The sequence below is a fragment of the Pinus tabuliformis genome, chromosome 4_1 (genome assembly GCF_031772625.1).
Source record: "Pinus tabuliformis cultivar Carrire ecotype Pingquan chromosome 4_1, CPIR1, whole genome shotgun sequence".
NCBI lineage: Eukaryota > Viridiplantae > Streptophyta > Pinopsida > Pinales > Pinaceae > Pinus > Pinus tabuliformis.
The window spans coordinates 561,351,298-561,368,752 of NC_142303.1; the positions used below are offsets into that span (position 1 = coordinate 561,351,298).

The window sequence follows — 17,455 nt, forward strand, 5'->3', positions numbered from 1 at the left end:
ACTGGATGACTCGAAGATGCGGACTTGGCTTGAGCAGCAGTGGAAACCTTTAATAGGATATGTCCCTATCATTGCCAGACTACTAAAAGAATGGTATTGTTTTCATTTCCTAAACTCCAGTGACCTGGAAATCATTCTAAAGCAACAATGGGTGTTCAGAAGAAGTTTTCTGGCTCTGCACAGGTGGTACTTAGGCTATAACCCTTTAAAGAACACCCCATCTAACAACCTGATCTGGGTTAAGCTTCCCGGCTTGCCTTTAGAATTATGGTCAAAGGAAACTCTAGAGGATATTGGCAATGCCATTGGTAGATGCGTCTATGTGGATCCTTGGTGTCTAGGAGAGAAAGATAAAAGAGTTGCGTGGATTTTGATAGACAAAGCCTACAGAGGAGGATTCCCGGAACATATTGACATCTTCTGGAGGGATCTAAAAATTAGGCAAAGGTTGGATTTCTGGGGGGTACCCTTTAGGTGCTCAGCCTGCCATCGTACTAGGCATCTAATAAAACATTGCTCTCGATGACTTAATCTCTGAAAGGTTCATGCTCCCCATCAGCCAACGGCAAAATATTTCAAAATTAAGTCATTATCCCTGGATCAGGCAAAGTCTCCGCTCTCAGAGAGCCAGTCTCCTCCAGGGTCGGGTGACACGGAAAAGTTTTTCTTTGATAACCATCAGCAACCCTCTATGCAGTGTATATCCTCAACCCCCGTGGATCCTATATCTCCTTCCATGCCTCCATTGGAGCCGGTTTCTGACTGCGAAGCTCCTATTCTAGCTATTTCCCTTCCTATGCCTCTATTAGAGCCTGCCTCTGATCAAGAGGTTCCAAACCCTCCGCCGATCCCGCATCTCTGCAAAAATTCCAATAAGGAAGTCCTCATCATTCCCTCCGCCTCGCCTTCCCCAATAAAATCCAGTCATCCCCTTGGTAAAGAAAAAGAGATAATGATATCAGCCACCCCTGCAAACTCTCCTATGTCTTCGCCCTCTAACTCTATAGGCAGTGACTTGGATTATTTACTGAGCAAGAAATCTCTGGAGCTCAGGGCTCTCTCTATTCACAAACCTGGAGTACAAATATCCCCGCAAATTAGCCCTAACTCTGCAAGTAATATTACGGTAAGGAGGAAGAACAATAGGGGAAGCAGGCATTTTAGGGGAAGAGGTGAAGGTGCGGGCAGAGGTGTCCGTAATTTGTCCCTTGTAGATGTTCCCATCACAGACATGACTGAAGAATGGCCTCTTAGAGCAAATGTGGCCGACAAGATTCCAAAATGAACTTCATCATCTCCATGAACATAAGGGGGTTGGGGGCAGACCTTAAATTTTTGGCATTAAAGGATTTTTTCCGCTCTGCCTGCCCCAAAATTATTCTTATCCAGGAAACCATGCACGCCTCTTCTGTATCAATCTCTTACTTCAGGAAGATGTTTCCTTCCTGGTATATATCTGCTGTGGAAGCCAATGGTCTCTCGGGGGGGTTAGCTGTTATGTGGGACCCGTACTGGATCAAGGCAAAAACTTATAGCTGTTTAGCAGGAATTCTGATTTCGGCTCATATGAGGGGGCACAAATTCCCAATAAACATCTTGAATGTATATGCTCCCTACAGAAATAGGCTGCTTTTTTGGGAGAAACTTTTTGCATCTAAAATTTTTGATGTTGAATTTCTATTGATTGCAGGGGACTTAAACGTCACTCTTAATATGGAGGAAATCTGGGGTGTTAACAAGAAGAAGGACCCCCTTGCCGAAAAAATCAAAAATGAACTTTTGCTGAGGAGAAATTATATTGACATCCGCCCTCCCCACATGCTCCCGACTTGGGAGAATGGAAGAACTGAAAATGCATACATAGCAAAGAGGCTTGATAGATTTATTCTACACGCTAGTCTGATTGACAAGTTGGGTATGCCTTTCTCTTCGATCGAGAATGTCTTCATTTCGGATCATAGACCAATTTTATTGGGCTGGAAGCAAAAAGGCTTTAGGAAAGGATACAGCTTCAAATTCAACAGAACTGCCCTGGATGATCCTGCCTTCAATGACTATATAAAGAATGCTTGGAGTGAGATGATGTCCTCCAGTCCCTTTCCGTTTTTGATGACCTTTAGAGATAAAATGGATCATATGCGAAAGGTGGTAAAAGACTGGCAAATTAAGAAAAGGCAATCTAATAAAAATGACCTGCGCAAAATTCAAAAAGAATTGGACAGAGCGTCGGAAGCCATGTCTGTTCATAGTCTTTCCTTTAAAGAAAGATGTCACATTAAGATGCTTCAAAAGAAGAAAATCAAAATTTTAGAACAGGAGGAATCCTACTGGCGATTGAAGAGCAGGGCGATATGGCTAAAAGAAGGGGATAAGAACACAAAATTTTTCCATAATTTTGCAAATTCCAGGCGGGAGAGGAACTCCATTTGGAAAATTAGTGATGGAAGAGGAGGATATTTATATTCTCAACAGGAAATAACAAATGAGGCGGTGAAGTTCTTCACAAATCAGTATAAAAGATCTGAAGTATGCAACTTTCAGGATATTATGTGGGGCATTGAAGTGTTTCCCCAGATGTTTGATGAGGATACAAATGATCAAATCTTCCAGCCAGTTACTGAGGATGAGTTGCTAAAATCAATGAAGTCCTTCAAGAAAGACAAGTGTCCAGGGCCGGATGGCTGGACTATAGAGTTCTTCACTCACTTCTTCGACATCATCAAAGCAGATCTGTTAAAAATGGTAGAAGCTTCTAGGATCACAGGCAACATCAATCAAAAAGACGTCCTCCACAAACATTGCCCTTATCCCAAAGAAAGAAAAGGCATAGTCTTTTGGGGACTTTCGCCCGATCTCGTTATGCAATATCTCTTACAAAATTATATCAAAGATAATTGCATAAAGAATTAAAGCAACTCTATCTGATTGCTTATCAAAAGATCAGCATGCCTTTTTGCAAGGTAGAAACATCCTGGATGCTATCGCAAATACACAGGAAGGTCTTTATGCCATTCATTCAAAAAAAGAGACGCAGTCATTCTAAAGATCGACCTTCGAAAGGCATTTGACTGCCTTGACTGGGGATTCATTCGATGTTTACTTGCAAAGATTGGCTTAAGAGCGAACATGATTAATTGGATCATGGCTTGCGTGGAACAGGTGAACTATGCGATTATCATCAATGGAATCCCATCTCCCTTTTTCACTGCTTCCAGAGGTCTTCGTCAGGGTTGTCCGCTGTCACCGCTCTTATTCATTCTGGCCATGAATTCCCTCAGCCTCCATATCAACAAGGCAGTCTATGAAAACAGATGTCAGCCGTTAAAAATTTGCAGGAACGTCTCGATCTCTCATAATTTATTTGTTGATGATATCATTCTGTTTGGCATTTTATGTAGAATCACATGGTTATGTTTTTTCGAAATCCTTTTCAACTTCCAGAAAGCAACAGGTCTACAGATCAACAGTTCAAAGTCTATCATCTATCACAATGATATCTGCCAGGAGGAGATTGAATGGTTATCGGCTCTTTTCGATATTGAGGCACGATCCATCAGTCATGGAATTAAATATCTGGGTTTCCAGTTAAGAGCAAATGGATATTCAAAGGCGGACTGGCAATGGCTTCCTGATAGATACTTTAATAGGATTTCTGTATGGGAGTATAGGTGCCTCTCCCTGGCAGGAAGGGTGATCTTGGCTCAATCTGTCCTAAATCAGCTTGCAGTTTACTGGTCTCATTTATATTTCCTTCCAGCGAGCATTATTCAGTCAATGAATAAGCTTTCAGCTAATTTTATTTGGGGGGGCCAAGCTGGAAATCGAAAATTTCACCTTTCGAAATTGTCCAATATTTCTCTGCCGAAGAGCATGGGAGGATGGGGCCTCTTAGACTTGAGAATCTTCGGAAGGGCTCTGTTATGTAGATCCCTGTGGAGAGGGATTTATGAAGAAGGGCCATGGAGCGACATCATCCGAAAGAAATACATGGGCAAAAAAGACATATCCTTCTGGTTCAGGAAAGGAAGGATCGGCTCTCCTTCAGGCTCTCCTATATGGCTAAGCCTTCGCAAGATCGTAAGTTATTTCCTGGAGAACTTAGTCTGGCGCTTCCAATCGGGCAAAAAGATTCTCATTGGGAAAGATCCATTCCTGAATGGTGCCGAGATAATCGATGTTCCTAAATCTTTGTTGTCTTTCTTCCACAGAAAGGTTTTTTTTATTGGGACAGCTTAATTAAAGGTTGGCAGGGTCTGATTCCTATCTGGAAGGAAGTCGGATGCCTGGGCATTCAAGATGAACTTGCTCTACAATGGGAATGCATCAGAACTCGTCTCAGGAACTGTGGGATTTTCTGGACAACGGATAATGACAGTCTTATATGGGGGTTCTCTAGAGGGATAAACTTTGTTCGTGTTAAAGACATATACCAGAATCTATGTGGTTTAAAGAAAGACTCTCTTAGCCCTTCCTTTCCTCTCATTTTATGGAAATCTGGATGCCCGCCCAAAATGATTTTATTTTCTTGGCTGTGCTTTCATAATAGAAATCTCTCGTGGGAAAATTTAAGAAAGCGTGGATGGCAGGGCCTAGGCATATGCCCCATTTGCAAGTCTGCAGAGGAAAATAACTTCCACCTTTTTCTCAGCTGCTCCTCATCTCAACAGCTCTGGAAATCCCTGGCGGATTTATTTGGAATCCAGCATATGCTCCATGCGTCTATCAGTGAAGCTTTTCTATGGTGCAGTAAACAAAAGGAATCTTGGAGAACTGTTTTCATTATTGCCATCTGGTTCATATGGAAATGGCGTAACAATTTCATTTTCAATGGAAAATCTTCTCCTTTTCTGGACATTTATTCCAATATCACTCTCCTCCATGAATCGATCCCGCAGAAGCCTCCCAAGCCCGTGAAACAGGTTTGCAATGAGCCCCCTCAGGAGCTATCTTTGATGCCAAAAGCCTTCTTCGATGGTGCTGAACAGGACGACATTTGTGGCTGTGGGGTGCTCATTATTGCAAATGAAAACAATCATTATCTTATTCACTGGAATGGCGGACGGGGCTCCAACAGTAAAGCTGAGGTTATGGCCCTCGCTGGCCTTCTAAGCTTCTGTCTCTTTCTCAACCTTCAGAGTGTCTCAATTTTTGGAGACTCGAGAGTTCTGGTAGATTATGTCCTTGGGAAAAATAAAATTCTAAAGCCCCAGCTTGTTGGGTGGTTAGACAGGATCCGATTCCTGTGGAATAGAATGGCGGGAGGTTCTATTCATCACATAAACAGGGCTCTCAACCAGCAAGCAGATGATCTATCTAAAGAAGGTCTACAGGAGGTTCCAGGTCTATGGTCTTTGCAGGTGGTTGATGGAGGGAATCTCTTTTCTATTCAGGATTTTGCTCCTCCAGACTTCTAGATCGCTTTTGGTCATTATGATCTCATCGGCATATCTATCCGGCCTTTCTATCTATCAGTTTTATTTTCATATGATACTGTCTCTTAGTTTCTTTTTGTGGCTGCAGGTTTTATCTTCTATGGCTCTTCAATGTCTTTTTAAGAGTTTTGATTATGGCTGTCAGCTTGTTTTATCAGCTGATTTCTTGGAAATATCCTGCTCTTCTTGGTTTTATTTCCTCCATGATTTACAATGTCAGACCTATATGATCTATATGTCCTTCTTATTTTCTTCATATGTGGAGGGAATAGCACTATATGGACTACGAGTCGGAGACTCTAAATGAATGTACTTTCAGGCTTGTTTATATTTCTTATATAAATACATCATGCTTTTCCGTCTGGAAAAAAATATTACATAATAAAAATATGAATCGATTAAATTTTAATTTCAGGATCAAATTATTACTATTTTATTATAATAACATATTAAATTAAATAGTTTTATTATTTTTATAATTATATACAAAATAAAATAAAAAATTAATTAAGAAATTAAATTAATTTAAAATTCTAATCTTTTAATTAAAAAAAAAAAAACATTACATTTTATTTTATAATTTTAAATATGTCATTATTGAACACGACTGGCCATCAATCAATTAAATAAAACTATAATTTTAATAAGAAAATTATTGACATCATTTAATTTATTATTATTATTATATAAAGTTATATCTTGTTTTGTTTATTTTCGAAATTTTAATAATTTCAATTAAAGTGAAATCTTATGAAACATTAAAGTAAAATTTTAACTTTAAATAAAAATATATATATTTTTAAATAAAACTAAATTAAATTATAAAAAAATGAATTTAATCATTATATTTTTTTTATTAGTTTTTTAAATGAAAATAAACAAGAAATTACACTAGATTTAGAAATAGTACTTATTGTGATATATAAAATTATAACTAAATATTATTAGAAAGTAAATAATTTCCAAGGTAGTTTCCTTCATGCCTATTAGAGACACTAGATTCGGCAGTAATAATTGTCTTGGTATTGTTATAGGCTTGAAGTGTATCTATATGTTGGCGAAGCGTGTCAACTTCATTTTCCTGGTGAGCCATGTTGAATTTAAGTAACTTCATTTCCCTCGTGAGCCATATTGAATTTAAGCTCCCGCATTTCTTCCATGAAGTTGATGATGATCTGCATCTATTCCTATAATTTCACTTTAGTTTCCATGAGGTCAAGGATTCCTCTTGATGGGAGCATTGTTGACATTTGGGGTGACCCCAGAACCTGAGTGGGACTCTACAGGTTTTCATTGCCACTCAGGGAAGGGAACATAGATTGAAAATTTTAAATTCCCACAAACAAGAAATTTTTAATTCAATGTCAGTTGTATTCGAGGAAAGTGGTTGGGCACTCAAAATCATGCTTTCTTTGAGGAAGGGGAACATGATTAATATGCATAGAGGCAAGGTGCCAGTTGAAACTTGCGGATTACCAATGTGATACAGAGACAAATGCCTAGGAGATCCACTAGAATTCATAAAAATTTAGCGAGTGAAAGGGCCTGGAATGCTAAAGAGTCGAGGCCATAACCCAATTAAACTATATAGATTTCCAATGGGACAAGGAATCACAAAGAGGAGAGAGATTGACTTGTGAATTGAACCAAAGTTCAAGGGCTGACAGAATTCCTAAAGAAATTGAAGACCAATCATGGAAGCTAGACGAATAAGCTTGCATGTGACCGAAACAATCCAGTTCCTAATGATAAATGTCGAAATCCCAAAATCTATTCTTGGTGTCAATATCTCAATGACAATTTGTGTTGTCATGTGAAATTATGGACCGTTAGATGCATGAAGAAGCTGAATAAACAAGCATGGAGTTGAGGATGGGCATGGTAGAGGGAAAGCCCCCCTGAAGAGTTTGAAAGGATGGAGGCCCATGGGATGAAGGCCATGGACAATTAACTGGCAGAGAGCCATGAATTTATTCACCTGGAAAACTCACTCCCATGCTTCACCATTTAATTGACCATGATGCTTCATAATTTTAGTCGTAGAGGAGCTTGTAACTAGATGAGCTAGGAGCTCGATGAAATTAAGTGAGCACCTTTGGATCAAGGTACTATTTGCGTGTGGGAGAGGAGGCTTGACCTCAGAGTCAGATGCATGTAGCGATGCCCTTTTGAATGACACACCGACTGAATTAACAAGCACACCCCTTATGATCATTTTTGTTAAAATAAGATAATTACTCCTGCATGAGGAGTTGGCTAAACATAGAGAGTGAGTTAACTGAAGGATTGAGTGATTGAGTGTTCGAGTGTTGAGTCAAGTCAAGTTAAGTGATAAACGAATTTTAGTGTGTGATTGCATGTCAAGATATTTTAGGAAAGTTGCTAGTTGGAAAAGGATAAATACCTTTCACCGGGTTCATTGTAAGTATCAAGTTTTGTGTGATCAATAGAAGAGTCACAGTTCATGTGATTTGTGTGTAAATTTATGTTTTTTCTCCTCTGCCTTTCCAACAAATTGGTATCAACGCTGAGTCGAGAAAGAGCTAAGGTTTACTAGGCTTTGTGTATCTAAGAAGTGCAATGCCAATCTGCAAGAGCCACACGGTTTATTTTTTTTTATGGGTTATTTAAGAGCCTTGAATTCGTAAGGGGAGATATTGATTGAATAGTGAGCAATAGTTGTTATTGGCTTGTAGTGCCATCATATCGCGAAACGTCGTGTGTATTAGCCACCACAATCGAGACACAAAGAGTGTAATAAAAGTCTAGTATTTGTTGAAAGTCAAGCGACCATCAAAATTAGAGAAAAAGTTTGTAGCCCAATAGCTGCAACCCAAGTTAAGTTCTTAATGTTGGAGGTTTCATTTAAAGTTCATGTGCGTTGCTAAGGTATTCATGAACCCCATAAGGCCATGGAGATAAAAATGTGTGGTGTAAAAAAGATGTTTTTTTTTTAAATCAAAGGAGTATAAATTTTGTTATATAAAGGGTTTAATATAAGGAAAATATTTTTTTAGAAGGGGTTCATAAATGATAAAGGAGCTTTATAAAATTTATTTTATGTAGTTTTTATAAGGAGTTATAAAGGGTTTTGAAGCATAAAGAATTTGAAAAATTCATAGTTTACAAAACTATTTTGGTGTTTTGTCAAGCATGACAGTTTTTTGGGTGAAGATTGTGCCTTACGGGGGCACATATTGAAAATAATATTTTTTCAGGGGTGATATGGAAGACAACATCATGCAATTAACAAAGAAGCTATAAGAAAATGAATGACAACAATCATGGGTCGCAAAGCGCAATTGAAGAAGTCTAAGAAAATGAATCTAAAAGAAGAGGTAGAGGTTGTTGATGTGTTTAGAAAGGTCCAAGCCGCAACGAGGAATTGAGAAGTTTATCAAAAGACGAAGAAGAATTTGGTGCAAGGGGGAGTGACATGCAACAATAGGTTATGTCACAAGCAAAGAAGTCATTCGCAGATCTGAGCATAGATGAGCAAGACTCTGAGAGGACAACAGAGCTTGGAGAATCCCACTCAAAAGTGGATGATGGTCGTCAAGACCATAAAATTGAAACCCATTATGGGAGCATGCATATGGATGAAGAATATGCAGCAAAGACTGCAGAGAGAGAATTTGAAGCCTTTGTGTGTGAAACAGAGCAAGAGAAAATAAATGATCAAGGACTTCACTGTAATCTGGATGATGCAGATGATTGTGAATCTCACCGTGCTAAGACACGTGTGGATGATGATTGCAAAGTTATGTGTGAATTGGTGAATCCATCCGCAGCTGATGGATTTGGTGAAGTTGAAATTGTCAATGAAATTGAAAGTGAGCACATGCATGCTTGGATATCCCACCATAGTGTGGATGAACATTATGTTGATGTTGTGTGTTGTTTCCTTTTTGAAAGAGGGATTGATTGAGGAAATATGGTAAATGCCATGAAGGTTGAAGTTTCCATTGTAGCAGCGAGATATGAAGCAGTTGGAACCGCTCATAAAGCAGTATATGATCTAGTAGCAACTAATGATGAACTACAGGATAAAATGATTGAAGAGTTTTTTATGAGAATATCCACTAACAACATAACAGTGGAAGACAACCTCCATGCAGTTGAAAAGAAGGTAGATGTAGAGCAAGAAGCTCTCATTGAAGAGAGTCATATTAAAGATGTTTTTAACATTGTTTTTTAATATGCAGGTGTTCAGAATAACATGGGAAAAGAAGTTGAAAGCAAGGTTGTTAATAAATTTGATGCAGATTTGAAGCTCATTGAAGAATGGATTCAAAAACCAATCAAAAAAATTCAAGCAAGTCTTAAAGCAACAGTTGAAATAAAAGAATTGAATGAAATGGTGAATAATGATATTGAGTGTGCAGATTACAAGGAAAAAGTTGCAGTACTTGATGGTAAAAGTGAAAATAATGATATGGATGTTTCTGAAGACAAAGATGAATGCATTGAAACCATTTTTCAGCAATGGAGTCAAGAAGAGATAAGATTTTGCTATCAAGAAATATGGCAGAAAGAAAGCCAGGAATATGAAGCGCAAGAAGCAAAGCAAATAAGATAGTTTGAAGATGCAATGTTGTGGCAGCAGTCCATGGTTGAATGAATATTTGAAGAGGAAGGTGTACTAGACAAGATTAGATTGTGTTTCAACACAAATTCAAGAAAAGTCAAAGGAAAATTGCAGCAACAACAAGTAAAGGAATATGAAGCCTACAACAAGAACTTACAACAGAGAATGAAGCAATTTCAAGGATATAAAATTTGGAAGAAGAGAAAAGGAAAATGTAGAATTGTGAAAGTCTTGAGTCATTGTAAGCCTAGCTGAGACATAGACTAGCAGGCATGTTTGAGTGATAATCGAGTCAAGTTAAGTTATGTTGATTCATGTTTTAGTTTAGGAGTCGTAATTAAGGGGGAGTGTAAAAATAAGATAATTACTCCTGCATAAGGAGTTGGCTAAACATAGAGAGTCAGTTAACTGAGTGATTGAGTGTTGAGTCAAGTCAAGTTAAGTGACAGACGACTTTTAGTGTGTGATTGCATGCAGTTGCATGTCAAGATACTTTAGGTAAGTCGCTAGTTGGAAAAGGATAAATACCCTTCACCGGGTTCATTGTAAGCATCAAGTTTTGTGTGATCAAAAGAAGATCCACAACTCGTGTGATTTGTGTGTAAATTTATGTTTTGTCTCCTTTGCCTTTCCAACAATTTTTCCAAGGGGTGATATAAATTTGGGGATTGGGATGACTATCATTAGGAATTTATTAGGGGGGATGGAATAATTAAGGGATGGGAGGTCTAACGGGGGGATGGAATAATTAAGGGATGGGAGGTCTAATGGGGGGATGGAATAATTAAGGGATGGGAGGTCTCATGGGATGCCTCCACCCATATACCCCATTGGTTTATGTTTCTACAAGCATGGTTTTCTTGTAGATCCACCTCTAGTGTCTTAGCACATGGGAAAATGAAATTTTTTTAGAATTTTAGTCACTTGTTGAAGGTAGAGAGTTTTTATATAGATGCTCCATGGATATAAGAGTGTCTCCTAAAATCACGAGGTTAAGAGGATGCAAATCTTTAACAAAAATTACTCTGGAAAAAACCCATACAATTAGGTTTGGTTTTTAATCCTGCAACCCAATCCCCATTAAAAAAAAAAAATCCCAATTCTATAATTTCATTGAGATTAAAGATGATCCCTCCACTCGTGCCAAGCCTAACTTACATGAATATTAATAACATGTGATAATAAAATCCTAATGTCAAAGACAAAATCTTAATAAACTTGAATCCATATGAGAGTGGCGAATCGCTCTAAGTAGAGATACATTTCTATAAAATAAAATCACTTAATGCATGCCAACATGGACGAGATCAAGGCACATCTAGATCTACGTTTCACCACAAACCATGGAACAAAAAGTTTCTTGCTGACTTGCTTATCAGAATTCCAGATTGAAAAACCGTCGGAGGAAGTATTTATGTCCACTATATAACTTTTAAAGTAAGAGCTTCAGAGGTTCCCCTCGAATATTTGGAGACGTGGTGATTACAATTTACATTAAACATATTATTGAACTTCTAGCTGTGATTACTATTATAATAAAAGCATCCAACCATTACGATACTCATCTCTCACAACCATGTAGGGTGGGTATCCATAGCCACTGGGATACACAACTGGAGGAGCCTCCTCCATGGCATCCTCCTCCTCTTCCTCAGCGTCCTCCTCCTTCTCAGGATTCTTTTTTTCCTCCTCAACAGGACCCACGCTTAGCAGCTGTGTTCGGCAGCCCACTTTCCTTAGCTTTCTTGTAAGATACACAGGATCTGCATCTCCCACGGCAGTCACTGTTCCCTCCTCCATGTTCACTTCAACAAAGTCCACTGAAACAGAGCAGTTGCAGAATTAGGAAACCTTTACAAATCAACAAACATATACGAAATATTGGACGTAAATGCTTTGGTTGCATGTAAAACAATACATAGATTCGAACCTGCAGATCCTGCCACAGCCTTTACATAGATTCGAACCTCCAGATCCTGCCACAGCCTTCAGAGCCTTTGTCTTCATTTTCTCACCCTCCATGTTCGATTTAAACACCATTTTCTGCACATCCAAATACTGGTTAATGTTTTCTATATTGAAAATATTCAGTAAAGTTTAATACTGGTTAATGTTGCCTATATTGAAAATATTCAGCAAAATTTAACATTGTCGAGGTTATGCATACTCATGTCTAAAAATAACATCGAAATACTTAACATTTAAGAATGCTTTCTCATCAAATCTATCCAAAACCCTATGGATAATAACAGCAGCAAAGTAATAATATGGACAGTGTGTATACCTTCGACATTTTGATAGCCTTGGACGATGTTTTTTCTGCAACCGAAAAATGGTTGTGATGGGCACTGAATTGGTTGTGAGAAGAAGATTAATAGTTGCAGGGTGAGCAAAGTCAGTTTGTTCTAGAAGGCGGCCACTTCCGGGAAGGTTCTGCGTTCATGTGAGAAGAAGGAGCAATGTTGACTAGGTGGTGGTTTTAATAAAGTATGTGTAGCCAACAAAGACTTAGGCGCCTTCGTGGAGTCCATATTATTCGAGGTTGGGCATATTTTTTTAAACGAACTTGGTCAATATAAAATCATGAAAAATATTTTCTTTAATTGTTTTAGATTCTTAAACATTGAATTGTGAAACAAATTGAAGAAAATGTTAATATATTTTTACCTCATTAAATGATTACAATGGTTGTCTTACACTATTACAAATAAAAAGAGTTGTCTATAATGCGATTTTTTGGAGATTTCAGTGACGGAATCCGGCAGAAGAAATTGAGGTTAAATCTTGTTTTGTTGCAGTTAAAATGGTTTTTTAACTGCATATTTGGATTCAGCACCCTAAAAAACCCCTGAGACGCTTTCATTGTGCAGAAACTAGCTATCAAACTTGCGATTCCAATAAATTCCTGCCGGATTTCGACGGGAAAAACACGCCAGAAAGGCTTTCAAAAATTCGCGTTATAGACAACTGCCAAATAAAATAGTTCACATTTTTATTTAAGTATAATTTTATGTGTATTTTTGAAAAATGAATTTTACTAATTTAAAATGTTTGATTTGTTGTTGAGTTAAGAGGCTTATTCTAGAACTTAGTGTGAAAATTTTGTTTATATATATATATATATATATATATCTTTAAAAAATAAACAAATTTAAATAATTATACAAAACATTTAAATAATATGAATTTATAAAAAAATTGCATGTGAAGAAATTAGATCTCTCAACTCATGTTAAATCCGTATTTAAAATAAATCTATACTAATAATTTTAAATTATTATAATTAAATAATTCTAACCTTTTATATTATAAATTTATTAAAAATGAAATAAGATACTCTTCCGAGAATATCAACGCAACGCATGTGAGTGGGCCCACAAAGAAAAAGGCGTTATTGTGTATAATTTTAAATAAAAAAGCGAAGCTGCAAGAATAACTTGTTGGGGTATGGTTCCTGCTTGGTGCATGTTTCTTGAAAAAGTAGAGATTATTAGTCCCGTCTTGACTATAGCAATTGTTAGGTATTATTTTATAACATGATTTAAGATATAAATCAAAGATAATTTCATTATTCTATTATTCTATGACATATTAGTTGAGACATAAATCAAATATAATAAAATAAAATTGTTTTTATTTTTATTGTGCAATTCAATTTGAGTTTTTATTATAAATATTATTGTTATTGATATATTATTTTTATTGAAATTTAAGATACTTTTAAATTATAATTCAACTTGAATTAATGCTAGTTTCCAGTTAGCGTTATTTCAAAAACATTATATTTTTATTTTTCATTGTATTTCATTTGTAAACATATATCTATATCTTTTTGTCACTTTTATTCATGTCACATGTTTTTGTTTGCTTGTTGTTATCTTTAGCCTTACCACTTGCCTCTAATACATAGTTTTTATTTGTAACTCCACTACTTGCCTCTAATGAACTGCATCATTGATTGCTTCACCCAACACTACTCTGGTTAACCTATGCGTGGAGTGGATTGATTCCAAACTCCCGTTGTTCACAGTTGTGAAGACCACAACCATCAAAAACCGCATCAACAACAGCCTAGCATGTAAGAATTTTTTAGGGAACCTATTGTAGTGGCTACAACCACCCTCCAAAATTTTGGCTCACATGCAAATTTTAGAGCCTACCTTGTATCATGTGATCGATCATCCTTGGTCACCTATTGGGAAGTTGATGATCTCAAGCTTCCCCTCCTTGATTTTAAGAGTTATTCATGTTCTCATCTTTATGCAGCATGTGTCAACTGTGGGCATAGGAATTGTTGTTTGACATGAAAAGGGAATATTGTTTTGCTTCAAGGGAATCGTGTGCGTATGAGTTGTTATCATCACATAGACATGTTTCACACTCATTTTACGCACTCTTTTCATGAAGGTCATTGCATCAAGCAAAGTATGTCTTAGACATTCTTGATGGTCTATGTTGTATCACTAAGTGTTTGTGTGCGATCATAGTCGAGTCTTATCATTGTTTACATTTGTGTCACTAATCTCACACTTAGCCATTTCTCGAGCAACCTAGCCTCATCCAGCTTCCCGGAACTATGCACTTTGCTTCTACAACCCTCAAGATTTCTCCCTTGCCTGCTGGAACTCTGTAGTGAGTAGAGACCCCAACCTCCCTTGGCATCCAAAACTACACAGTGGTTTCCTCTAGTGTCCTTCCCCCAACTAGAATCCACTGTCTTCAAAAACTGCGCAGTGTTGCCGCTCAGCTGCCCAGCCAGCACTGCTCTCTAAAAATGCACAAAGAATTCAAGAAAATAGCACTGCTCTCAAGAAATGCGCAGAGCAGCCTGGCTTCGCTGCATTCACAAATTGTGTAGAAGTGTCCTCCCATGACCCCCATCCCACAGTAGTGTCCTGTGCCTCAAAAATGTGCAATGTTATCCAAATTACCCTGCCTGTCTTGCATGTAGAACCTGCGTAGTTGGGCCTCCCAGGGCCTCATTCTGGTAGCAGTCACTTCCCATTGAAACAACGTTGATCTATCTCTCAGTGACTACAGGAAGAGGTGACATGTTGAGATCACTCCTAAGGAGTTGAGGAGAAGGACCAAGAGACTAAGTGATGGAAAAATATCAGGACCACATGCAAACTCTGTCAGATGCATGATCATATCAAGGTTAAGTATGGTAAGTAAAGAGTACCTTTCGAAGTACACCTCTTAGTTGAGTTTGTAGGACTGCTTGTTAGTGTCATATCATCGTGTCTTCAGTAACATGCATGTGTGCAAACAGAAAAGTATTTCATGTGTTTCCTCTACATGTCTTGCTTCCTTTTCATTTATTTGATCAACTTTCATCTTCAGCATGTCAATTGTTATGTCATGCTTGCAACCTTGTTCTAGTGATGTCAAAGGTTTGTCTTTGTGTGCATGCGGTTTTTCAACTATGTAAACACCCATCACACTCACACACAATGTTATAAGCATCGTTGCGCAAGTGTTATCACGATCGTCTGAAGGTCTATCCAAAGTGTCGCACTTGTCACTTTCACCATTAGACAGTCCCGTAGTTAGTCGCACTAGGCATATGTTGTCATGTGATTTGAGGTTTCCTGTCGTCGAGTCATGTTGAGTGTGTGTTCGCAAGGTCATGTATACACGAGTTCACTCTCTCACACACTTAGCCATTTTTTCCGAAAATCTGTTGATCGGACCACCCTCCATTAGTTGGACCTCCACTAAGCTTTGCTACGCAATCTCAACCCTCACTGATCAAGAACTGTTGCCCAGAACAACATAAAGCTTGAGGTTGCCCTCTAGGTAGTATGCACTACATAATCCTAGAATTAACTTGGTTGATTGTCACCCACAACAATGCAAAAGTTGCCTAAGAAGTTATTTCATTATGTGCTTCCCAAAATATTATCCATCAATCCTTCCACTAGTCAACTAGAGAATTTGACTTAGTAGTGACCGAGGGCCGCACTCATCTCCAAAATTGCACAGAAGCTGCTAGCTTGCCTGCTTTCACTTCCTGAAGAAATTGTGTACACAAGAGGGACAGGCACCTGCTACCTGTCACTGCATTATCTCTGGAAATTACACAGTTCTGTCAGTTAGCCCCCTTGCTAGCCTGCTAGCTACTCCTTCTGAAAATTGCGCAATTTTCATGGACAATGCACCTGTTGCCCGGCACCTCGCTCAGTTAGGAAACTGCGCAAACATGTCCTGCATGACTTCCTCCCATATCTACGTAGTTCTAGTCAGTAATCTCCCGCAGCCAGATCTTATCCTCCTTTAGAAATCTGCGCAGGTTTCACTGCCAGTGCCTCCTGTTGCTTGCACTGCCTTCCCTGGAAAAATTGCACAGTTCTACCTCCCAACTGAGCCAGATCTCGTAGATGTCACTGTTGTCCTAAATTGCTCAATCCATCCTCTCAGTGACCTCTATGGAATTTTTCCCGACAGTGCCCTAGAGCCTCACATCCCAGCCTAACATGTGTTCTGCACTATTTCAGAACCTTGTTGTCTCTCCTAGTCACTGCACATGGAAACAAAAGGCAATGCATCATGGTAGACTGGGGGATTTTTGGATTTGATGTCGTCTCGTCATGAGTGATTGCAAGAATAGGTACATGGATAAGACGTGGCACGACGACGAACAAGATGAACAAGGAGCACATGCTAGAAGGCTTGCTCGTGGTTGGACGAGCACGCAAAGCATACCAAGTAGCAAGTGAAGGAGACACATGCACATGCATTAACCATCAAGAGAATACCAAGACCATTGAAGACTCTGCACACTTTGCCATGCAGAGGTGAAGCTATGGTACACCACGAGGACACTCATCACTCAACAGTACAATAGTTTGACACAAACATCATAGCCAGCATGTGCATACCAGCAGTGTCATGTCGAGTTGTGTCATGAGTCGCTTCGGCTACATCACTATTTTGGGTCATATTGTGTAATCAATTAAATGTAACGTGGAAATCCAAGAGACCCATAGTTGAATTTAAATATTCATGTAAATTAAAGATTCATGTAAGTCGAACAATCATGAGGGAATTCGAAGAGTCACAAGGGTTAGTTTCACCCTTGGCTATATATACCCCTTGTTTATACATGCAAAGGAATTTTCACCTTGGCTCCTCCCACATAGCCTCGAGAGTTTGTAGTCTTTTCTTTGAGGAGCGAGCAGTGGCTCCAACGCCCCACTATCAAGGTTAGTGATGTATGGTGTATGGATGTGTCTTGGAAATTTCACTTAATTTAGAAGCCTGTCAACAAGCTAGCACGTTTTCACACATGTATTGTATTCGTTTGTAAGACTATTTTTTGGACGCTTGTAATGCATGTTGCTTTAACTTGTATTAAAATAGTTGACTTATTTTTGTTGTTTTAGTGCATATGATGTTGGAAATGTGTTGTATCACTTGTTATTGTTGTCTCGCC

The 17,455-nt window shown here is 38.3% G+C and overlaps 1 protein-coding gene across 1 annotated transcript; it reads left to right on the forward strand.

Annotated features, from left to right (window-relative positions):
• Positions 1 to 1,395: 1,395 nt before the first annotated feature.
• LOC149177093 (uncharacterized) lies at positions 1,396 to 5,414 on the forward strand. The gene is made up of 4 exons (XM_089421663.1): positions 1,396 to 2,237; positions 2,409 to 2,742; positions 3,442 to 4,077; positions 4,209 to 5,414. The coding sequence occupies exons 1-4, from the start codon at positions 1,396 to 1,398 to the stop codon at positions 5,412 to 5,414; spliced, it is 3,018 nt and encodes a 1,005-aa protein (XP_089277789.1).
• The last annotated feature ends 12,041 nt before the right edge of the window (positions 5,415 to 17,455 follow it).

Excerpts from the sequence above, each read along its gene's own strand:
- LOC149177093 (XM_089421663.1), top strand. The coding sequence starts at position 1,396 with ATGCACGCCTCTTCTGTATCAATCTCTTACTTCAGGAAGATGTTTCCT. Across the intron at positions 2,238-2,408 it reads GACAGAGCGTCGGAAGCCAT|GCGGGAGAGGAACTCCATTT; the intron begins GTCTGTTCATAG and ends TGCAAATTCCAG. Across the intron at positions 2,743-3,441 it reads AAGCAGATCTGTTAAAAATG|AAAGCAACAGGTCTACAGAT; the intron begins GTAGAAGCTTCT and ends TTCAACTTCCAG.